The 10,770-nt window shown below is 41.0% G+C and overlaps 1 protein-coding gene across 1 annotated transcript in view; it reads left to right on the top strand.

Moving 5' to 3' along the window:
* Positions 1 to 585: 585 nt before the first annotated feature.
* Positions 586 to 10,770, top strand: part of LOC144781946 (cytochrome P450 2G1-like) — a 552,942-nt gene continuing 542,757 nt past the window's right edge. Inside the window, exon 1 of the mRNA XM_078661038.1 lies at positions 586 to 782. Within this exon, the coding sequence (XP_078517164.1) occupies positions 603 to 782 (180 nt within the window). The 5' untranslated portion in view covers positions 586 to 602. The remainder of the gene's footprint in view (positions 783 to 10,770) is intronic.

The raw sequence follows: 10,770 nt of genomic DNA, 5'->3' as shown, positions 1-10,770 counted from the left end.
TTAAAAATATGGGTGGAGAGTGGGCGGGGCTTCAAAGCCATGCTCCAGTACTGCATGCTTCCAGCATCGCAGGCGCTGCCCAGGCTCGACCTAAAAAGACCATACTTCAAATGAAGCAAGCAATACAGAAGAGGAAGTACTGTCAGTCTAAAGGCAGAGCAGATAGAAATGACTGATTAAAAAGAGAAACCACCACAAGGAAATAAAAATACACACAAGAACATGAGAGATATGAAAGTAACAATTAGTTTGATGATCACTGTTTACACCCCAGAAAACATTTTTCTAAAAAGGTAAAGATTCGTATTAATTGTTTGCATGTTAGAAATACCAGTATGTATTAGAAGAGCGAGGAGCGTGTTATACAACAGTTAAGTGTTGGCCTCAGTTAAACCGTCTGGAGCTGGCAAGCGACTTAAGTTCGCTTTGAACTCGAGCCCACTGTGTGGGCCAAATAAAATAAGTTGGAACATGTTTACTTCACTTCAGCCTTTGGAACGCAATCGAAACAATATCACGTGACCCGCACATGCAGTGAAAGCGTTTACTGAGACATTAGGCTCTGTTTCCAGCTGCAGAGGAGGTACTATTTCCTTTCCACGATGGAGTTCGGAGCTGCTGCCTCTCTTGCCTTGGCTGTGTTCATCTCCTGCCTCCTCTTCATCAATGCCTGGAGGAAGATGTTTCTGAGGGGGAATCTCCCACCGGGGCCGACACCGCTCCCTCTGGTGGGCAATCTGCTTCAAGTGAAGAGCAGCGGACTTTTAGCATACCTGCGATCAGTAAGAATATTTCTCTTAAATTCTTACTAAAATGCCTTTGTCCACGGGCCTGATCAGATAAATTCGCCCATGTTTAATAACAATCCCTGTCAATGTGGAGTTCAAGGGGCTTCAGTTAAATAACCTCCTGTTGGCACGTTCTAGGAAAGTGACTCGAGGGGACTCCAATGGCGCTGTCAGTTAGCAGAGGTTCGCAGGGAGAATAATGTAGATCGATGCCCTACAAGGGGGAGAGGGTGATGCAGTGAAATGCAATCCATGCATAGGGTCTCAGGGACTCCAACCACCCTTCAACATAATAGTGAGACTTTTGTAATACATTTCTAAGATATTTTACCACTCCGTCTACAATTTCATAACCTGTGGAAAGTAGGGTGTTGCCACAAAAAAACCTCACAATATAAGAGCATACACTTGGAAATTATACCCATTTTCAGGCATTATAATACCAAAATATCTTTCTGATTATGTTGCCTTTCTTACAAACCTTATGGTAGGTGGATTCTCCTCATAGACCTCTTTAACAGCATCATGATTCTTATGATTATCTCTGATGACGATATTGTTCATAAAAGTGTTTCTGTGAGTGCAATTGTTTTCCGAGAAAAGTTTTGTTGTGGCACAACAAAGAGTGGTGGTGACTTCATTCTTGGTGCAAATGTATTCCTATTTTTCATGTCACAAAAATGCTAATATAAATGACAAAGGACCACATTACTAGTTGGCTGGAAACTAGAGGATCATGCTGGAAGTGACGTTACTGGTACTCGGTTTGTTTTGCAAATCCATTAGCAGTCTGTACAAAATTGAGACTGAAAACGGAGACAAAATGCACGGTCCCAAAAATGCTAAGACATTTACATTTTACTTTCCTTGAATTCTGGACGCCCTTCCAACATAGAAAATGAGAATGGAGATTGACTCTGGTCTTCTATGCCCCTCCCTCTGCTGCCTTAGGATAAATGTGAAAGCCCCACTTATATATAGTTCATCCACTTCTAAGGCCATATCTTAGACAAATATGAATGCTGTGAGTGAATCTAAAATGTTAAGTTAATGACAACTGTGTGCACGCCCAGACATTGCCTTTCATGATCTACATGTGCAAGCTTCTGCCTGTTGAAACCCCAACTCTTCCAGCTTGGTCCTCAGCCCTGTGATTTTAGCCAACATGCAACACCCTGATTAGGTGTCCTCGGGCACCGTGGAAGTGTTTTACATACAGCTGTTACTGCATCATCGTAACCCCCAAATCATAAATATATGTCAGACTGTCTCTTCAACAGCCAGACATTGTAATCAGCCTTCAAGTACATAACTTCATAGCTAAACTGGCTAATTTCTTGCCTACAAATTTCCTCATATCTAACAAAGAATGTTAATTTCTTAGAATGGATAGGTGTACCAAACTCAGCATAAACAAATGAAATTCATCCTATGCTACTATGTTGAATTACTCATATCGTTTTGCTGGCACTAAATCTCTGAATTTCCCTGTTCACCTTATGTTTTGACTTTTCAGCTGCTGTTATGCCATAAATCCCCACTACACATGTGTCCTGGCACAAATTCAGTTCAAAACTGCAATTCACAGGGAGATCTTCCCCCCAGCCACTGCACAGCAATGTAGTGCCATTTGGCGCATTGTACTCCGTATTCATCAAGTTCTTGAAAGCTAATCCTGTTTTGCACCATCTTCACATTCTTTTTTATAATTTCAGTCCACACATGGGAGTGTGCACAATTTTTCCAGGTTTCTCCTGTTCAACATGTGCCCATCCAGTCCTCGATGTATAAACTTGACAGAAGCGCTTTTCATAAAAAGGCAGCGTTTATTGAAATGAAATAAAACCCAATGCATTTTGGGCAAATTGTGCCCTTCATCAGGGGTCACTAAAAAATAACAATAAAACCAAGAATCAGTACGCAATATAATTGCAATACATCGCCAAATATATTAATTGAATCCTGTTGTCATATTGCATCCTCGCATTATTTTCTTAGTTCCACATTTCGGTAATATGTCAAAAGTACATGTCATTATTTTACTTTCCGGTTATCTTACACATATCTTATCATTTATTACTGGTTGTTTCTCCCTCGTAGTTAACCAAAACTTCCCCGCAATACCGCTACAGTTCTACCCAAGCGTTAATGAAATAACCTGGTCACTCCCTTTTTCTTCTTACTCCATCTGTTTTTCAAACACATTCACAGCCCCACCATAACTGCCAAACTAGCTGTTAACATTATTAACCCCAATCATTTACCCTCCTTCATAATCCCTCCTGCCCGTATCTCAGAGAAGGCTATTTCTCATACGCTATCCCTGCAATATCTCGTACCTGTCATGAACGCTGCGAGTCATGCAGCCTCATTACAGTATCTAGGGTCGAATATACACTCTTCTACCCCACATCTACTTAACCGGATTTCCACTCACTTAACTCCTCCTATATTTCCCGCCACTGACATCATTATGCTAAAACTACATTACCCAAAATGCAATTTAAACAATGCGATTAAAAAATGCACATACAAAATCAAGACACGAAAATCAACAATTATCAGTTGATAGTTGCATCACTGGCAATAACACAGAATCTTTTTCTCACAACGGTGCGCTGATTCATAATGACATCCTTAAACATCCATCAAATTGAACTTTTAACACTGCCTATTACATGAACTGGGTGTCAACGCCATCGTGTGGACTTAGACTGCAATATACTTTTGTGTTCTCCATTTTAGTCTGTTTTCAAACCGCCGGGTGCTATCCCCAGTAGGCAAAGTTCAATAATCATACATAGGATGTGCATCCCACCCCCTATGTATGATTACAAATTCAGTTCAAACCACATATCAACACATAAAGGGGACAATTGCGATGTCGGTTGAAAAGCTTCCCCCCGAAAGTCGGAATCTCCTCGACTGAGTCGGAGCCCTTCTGACCAACTCAATCGGTTTACATTCTGACCGACCGAATATGAAATTCGTGTTTGGAACATAAACCGACCTGTCCTTCTGACTTAGTTCCAACTTGTAATATTCCTGTCGGTCGGAAACGCATTGTACACTCCTATGGACAGCGTTTCTGACCCTGGATTACAATGTCGATTTTCAACAGACTCTCTGCGTTGGCCTGGCTGACATGGAAACTCTGTCCGAAAGTGACTTTGAGGGCCCCTGGCAGGGACCCCTAGCCCTGCAGCCTTCGGTTTACAGCCTACGGGGTACCTAAGGGACCCCCCTGTAAAACCCTTAACAGTGTGACATGCACCATGGGGTGACTGCGGCTGGGTGCAGGGTTTTACACAAACACTCCATTTCTCCCTAGGAGCCTGTGTTACAGCTGGTTCTCGGGCGTAACACTTGCTCCCATAGGAAACAATGGGAATCAAAATAAACAGTGTTCGGTTGCATCGTAATCGGGCAGTCGGAACCTCCAACCGCAAGTCGATCGGTCCCAATTCGGAGTAGATGTCGGGTGGAGGATTTCCGACATCATAATCGGCCCCATAGTTGTCAACATTGCTCATATGCTCTTGTTCCTGACCCACTTCCAGGAAGCACTTGTCATAATAACATTTGTCACTTTTCTCTCAATTTTGGATCAATACCTAAGTCTAATTTAGATATCTTGCATTTCATTGAAGAGCAGCAACCTGAAACACTGTTTCTAACAAACCAGGCTTCACATAACCACTGATGTGATATCTGTTAGCAATTTCTCAGGGCTATTGTACAGTAAGGAAGGATTATAACGGAAAACTGGGGTGGTATTGCCATTATATAAAAATCTATTTGTAACTGTAATATCACAAACATATCTGTTACGGGCTGTGACAGCATATTCTTTCCTTGAAGCTCTATGGAACTTTTGCACTATCAGGCACTTAAATTTATTGTCCTCCCAAACCTGCAGCAACATTTATAATTATAAATGTTTGGAGGTCAAACTCTCCAATTGGCCAAATTTATTTGGTGATCTGAATCTACATCTTGACATACCATACTGCCCTCTGGACGCTAACCACGTTCATGACCCAGCTGCCATTCAACTAAGGCAGCTAATCAAGGCTCCTATACCGATGGCATGGCACACCTTAGATCCTGTATTTCCAAAGTTCTTGAGATTGAATTATGTCTAATAATGTCCCTTATCTGGACTGAATACGTTATGGTCCGTTTAACTATAATACTATCCGGGTCCACTTGCAGTAGGCCCTTTTTGCCTAATGTCAACAGACATTGGTTTAAGTCAATGATTCACAATTTTGCAATATGCTATAGTCTACAGTGCATGATTTTGGCCACTCAGGGGCATATTAACAAGGACTTATCACTGCGTTAGCATTACTTTTGTGCCGCTAATGTGCCAATATTTTTATTGCAGTATTACCAAGCTGTCACTAACAGCCGTTAAAGACAGTTTTTAGGCAAAAACGTCCTTTGTAAAGATCGCCACTTCTGTTAGCGATGAAGCCATGAAAAGTGTTGCAGCGCTGCAAAAAGACAGCGTTTCAACACTTCTCACTACGCCCTTCTTGCGACAGCATGGGTGCGCTGTATTCACTGGACATCTCTCCATGATGCAAGTAATGAAAGATACGACAGGAATCCTGATGTATCTGTCTGCGCTAAAGTCACGCATTGCTGTAGTCGTGTCACAACTACTTAGTTGGTGGCATGCTTCATCATCGGGTTCCCAGCTGTGCATATGAATGCAGTCCAGCTGTGCTTCGATGCCTGAATTACAGAGGATCGGGTTTTAGTTTTTTGTGGATGGTGCTCAAAAAGTGGCGAAGTTAAAAATGCCTCTGGGGCTCCTTGCTGATAATTGTTTTTTAATCCCAGCAGACCAGGACAGGATTAAAAGAAAACAGTGGGATAAACTGAAGACTAGCAATTGGTCTTTGTTATCCATCAAGTGCTGGTCGACATGTTTCAGCTTCAGAAAATAGTTTGGAGGCTTTCTTCAGGACCAAAAACTGTGGGAAAAAAGTGCTGTGGCAAAACTGAGCCACATGTGTGCATTTATCAGCACACGCGTTTGTGTGCAGTGCATGCAGTGGTGTGACAGTACTTACGGATCCACCGTCTGGTTTAAAACCTGTAAGACAAGAAAAACAAAATAAAGGACTCACACAACATATAAAGAGAAGGATAAAAATGTTGCATTTGTGTTCATTATACTATTTACTTGTGGAGCATATGTCTTATCATAGGCACTCCTACTGTCATACGTTCGTATGTGTTATCAATCATAAAAGAAGACATGTAAATATACAAATGGTGTATGCAAACTCATGCATAGTGATTTGGTGCAAGCATGCATGTCTCATATCGTTGGGTGCTAGAATAGCTTGAATAGTCATATATCTATGTGGTGTAATGAATACTGCTTGATTTTTGTTGCCTAGTTATGGTGGACTATACGTATGTCCTTTAATTTACTAAAGGTATTGTTGCGAGAGTATTTTCTCATTCATGCCACATTAAAAGCTTACAAAACTACCTTAATGTCACAACGCAAAGAGAAGACTTATTTACACAATCTACGTGTTTGTTGTAGCTTTTATAGATCCCGGAGAAGTGGTGCATGAAGTCAAACACTATAGGAAAAACAAATAGTAGCATTAGAGAAAGACCATGAGGAACTCGGTATTGAGTGCAGATATTACTGTGTTGGAATTCGTTTTTTGGGATAGGGCAAACAAGGTAAAGACTATAGGCAAAACTGTAGAGAAACCAAAAAGTATTGTTAAAGAGAACATTAAGCACTCAGTGTTGATCTTGCTCGGTGGTATTTTGAGTGCATGGCCCTAGAATCAGGGTCAGTTTTTGGTTCGAGTCTCGGTAATGACGCTAAACATCCTGTGATTCTGGGCAAATCACTTAATCTCCCCGTGCCTAACAAAAATGAATGTGTGTCCTCATGTAGCATAACTGGTGCTATGTGAAGCGCTCTAATACCCGATTCGGGTCAAGTTTGCGCTATATGAAACTCTGGGGAAAAAAAGGCTTGCCTCCCGCCCTTCAAACCTGCTGCGGATTTCTCTGGATCTCGATGATGGCGGAGACATCTCATTTTAAAAGCTGAGTTCCCTGTCAGAGGGCTATGGGCATGGTGGCATTGTTAGGCGTGACCTATCATTGCGTTGGCATATGACGTGGGACGCGTGTTTTGTTTCCTCAGGCACTAGAGCGCAGAGGCATAGAGTAAACCGGAAGTGGGTATTCCGATGCCTGCATAACGGATGACCATCATTTTATTATGTTCTAGAATTCCCCGTATTGCAAGACAGGCTGTACTCGCATTGTGACCACCATAGTTATTGCTCTTTGGGGAGTGAGGTGTCTTACATAGTGCAATCATGGAACCTGTTATGGCAAATATATTTTAGAATCCAGTACATATAAATCCATTATATTAAAAAAATTACTTGCTGGGTACAGTGCATGGTGTGTTTGTCAGGTGTCACCTTGCCCCATATGATTAAAGTTTTGAAATAGAATGTAATGTAATATTATTTCTACAAGAGCTATTTAAGGAAATATTGAGAAGACGTATGCAAATAAGATGTTCTCCCATCAATGATGCGGCAACAGGGATGATTATGACCATGGTTATGACCATTTTTCAATTATAATTAAAATAGTAATTTAAAAACGGGGGGGGGTTGGTAAACAGATTCTACAAGGCAGCTGGTGTCACCGGGATGTGTGACATTCTATTGACGCTAAGTCTCTAATGTTAGGCTGCATGCAGAAAATTAGTAGTTGGGCTCCATCATCATTCAACCGATTTAAATTTGTTGACAGACGATAGAACCCCCGTTGTTCCTTATCAAGAAGGCAATTCTGGAGGTTGTTCCTGGTACCCCTAGATCTTCAGTCGAAGAAGTCCTTGTGCTATAATTCACCAGTGGGTCCATCCACGTTGTTTTTGAGTATCAATTAGGGGGAACAGACGAACCCCGTTCCTAATTCTCGCTCTCTTTTTGACTCTTGCGACCATATATCATTCCCATAGCCTAAGGCAGTAATAAAACATTTGGGGATTTGATTTAATGAGACGCTATCTTTCAAACCTCACTTCTGAAAAGCTGCAGCATGCTGCTTTAGACTACTAATAATGTTGAGAAAGGTTGTATAGCTCTTTCCCTTTTCTATTCAGAAAATAATAATTCAGATAGTGATTATATCCCAACTAACTATGGAAACATCCTTTACCTGGGTATTATTAAAAGCTTGTTAAAAATATTACAGACCAGACAGAATGCCTCTACTCATTCACTTCACATTCCTAAGCGGCAACTATGTCCACCCAACTAGTTCATCTTAATTGGTTGCTGATTGGTCAGTGCTTTAGGCTTATAGCCGTCTGCTAGACCGGTTGATCTCTTCAGAACACAAGACTTATCTATCTCTGGCATCTGGTCCAGTCATATATTCCCACTAGACCCCTTAGTTCTTCCAACGGTAAACTTGCTTCCATACCTAGGATACACAGAGTTAGACCAGGAGGACCCTCTTTTCCCTACTTGGCATACAAGGTCTGGAATTCATGCCCTTAGCATGTGCATTCTTCCCCCAATGAAGCCATCTTAGGAAACACTTGAAAAATTGCTGTACTTTTTCTCAGTCTTTTCAGTCTGGATTTAGCACTGGGAAGCCTATTACTATGTGCTATACAAATCATTTAAACTTAAACATATGCCATCGTATCCTATCCAAGTCACACAGCATTGCTTTCAATAAGCCAAACCAGAAAAATTAAATAAACCCAGCTCATCTGGTTAAATGAGAACTATAACCAGGCATGCCATACACTATGCCAACTTCACCAAACAAGTCAGCAATTGCCCCCATCTCATGCCACTGTTACCCTACCTCTGAATCAGAAAACCATCCATTCTCCAGCACAATAATATCAAGAAAGGTCTCTTCTCCGCCTACTTTCCTGCACACATGATGAAAGAATAACGATTTATTCAAATATCATACACCACTGACAACGGTCCTGCCACACAAACCTCAAAAAACTAAATTAAAAGAATATTAGGAATTATACAAACACTTCTCATGGAACTGCTATGAATATCTCGTGCAACAATTATATGACCACCTACCCATCTCCCTAATAGCATCCAAACATAGCCCAGAACTATTTGTCTCCTTAGCTACACCCTTTCTGAAGGAATGAGTCCCAAATGGCCTCCATCCCTATCTGCTTTCAACAACGCCCTGCACAGCTCAAGCAAAACATATGATTTCATTCCTAATCACATGTCAAAAGACAACACACACTGAGCAATACATCGCATCCCTCATGGCCATGTTAATACTCACTTAATTCAACTCCTCACAATACCAACAGGAACTCTGTCATTAATCAATATTATACTAGGATTCTGTAACTTCTGACATAGTTTAATAGAAAGGAGCAAGCAGAATGACATACAATCTGCTCAGTTTGAAAGCCAAGAAATGTTGTCTGGCAAACATTCCAAAATTCGCACATATGATAGGTTTCAGGCAATGAAAGTCACACTCTCAACATGTTGAAATCCGACATAAGTGAGCCGCACTAATAAAAGTTACTTACACTTAAACTAACAGCCTTTCAAGCTACAGTGTGCTCTCCACAGAATCTAAGTTATACGGCTCATTGTTGTGGTTTTTCCCTTTACCAGTAATACCCATGCAGCCATTGAGACAATAAAGAGGCGCACACAAGGAAGTAATAGGCATACAAGTCAGATGCCAAAGAGGGAATGTGACAAGTATTAGCCACAGGTAGAGGCCAAAGACCAGACTGGTCAATGAGGTCTGCCATATTGTGTCCCATTGTAGAGAAAAGAGTGCAGCCTGGTTTGCAAACTACACAACCAGACAATGTGGGAATCAGAAACCTTCCCACACTATCCTCTTCCCACAGAATGAATAGGCTCGCGTTGAGGCAATGCTAGTAGGGGGAGATGTGAAGGGAGGAGAAATAACTATAAAGGGTCATTGATAGCTATCCAAATAACTCCTACAAGAGGGGCATATCTCTGCATGGACTGGAGGGCTGGCCCATGGGCCCCAAATAACAAATATCATACACCTAAAATTGGAGCACAAGGGATTAGTCACTTCAAAACAAGTGAAATTGTATTGTATTTGAATTTATGCAGTGCTTACTCCCCCTGTTGAGGCGTTAAAATAAGCGAAGATTTTAAGAACCCCAACAATAAACAAATGCTACATATCTGTTCATTAACTTTCTAAGCAGACAACCACAGAGGCTGATTTAGTTTTTTTATAATGAAGCAGAATACTGGTAGCCCGTCCTCTCGATATACACAGAAAAGATTTCATAAAGGGATAGGACGAGGTATCTCAGAGAGAGGCATCAAAGAAACTACTAGAAACGTTAAATAAAAAAAATATTATATAATAGTCCCCCACAAGAAGGTCTTTAGAGTGACATTTTATACTTCAACTAGTGGATTCCACAGTCTTCAAAACCAAAGGGCCAGAAAAAAAACGATATAACTAAACGCTAATGTGAATCAAATAAACATTTCTGTTGAATTTTTCGGCTTTCTGTAAACATCGCAGGCAAAAAAAGATGATAATTCACTGACTAAGGGGGATCTAGGTACTACTGTAGGCTCTGTGCTCTAAATGGAAAGGGGTTTGAAATAGGAGTTAGATGACACGTGTAAATCCCTACTGAAAACAATGATCCAAAACACAACAAGTTGACAACGGATCGAGACGCACTATGGTAAAAAACGACTTCCTACTGCCAAAAAGTTTGCCTATTGTGTCAAGCAAGGAAGAAAAACCCATTGAGTTATTCAAGAAACAAATACTCCTCTTGCAGGACCTTGTGCCAACAACTTTGGCAATAAGTAAACATCTAAATCTGATAGTTGTCAGACTATCGAAAAGGGGACTTCACTTCCTGAGGACTTTTCTATAGCTATCTGTAGTG

Source organism: Lissotriton helveticus, chromosome 9, assembly GCF_964261635.1.
Source record: "Lissotriton helveticus chromosome 9, aLisHel1.1, whole genome shotgun sequence".
Classification (NCBI taxonomy): Eukaryota; Metazoa; Chordata; class Amphibia; order Caudata; family Salamandridae; genus Lissotriton; species Lissotriton helveticus.
Note: the sequence above shows the minus strand (reverse complement) of the source record. Positions and strands in the feature narration are given on the sequence as shown.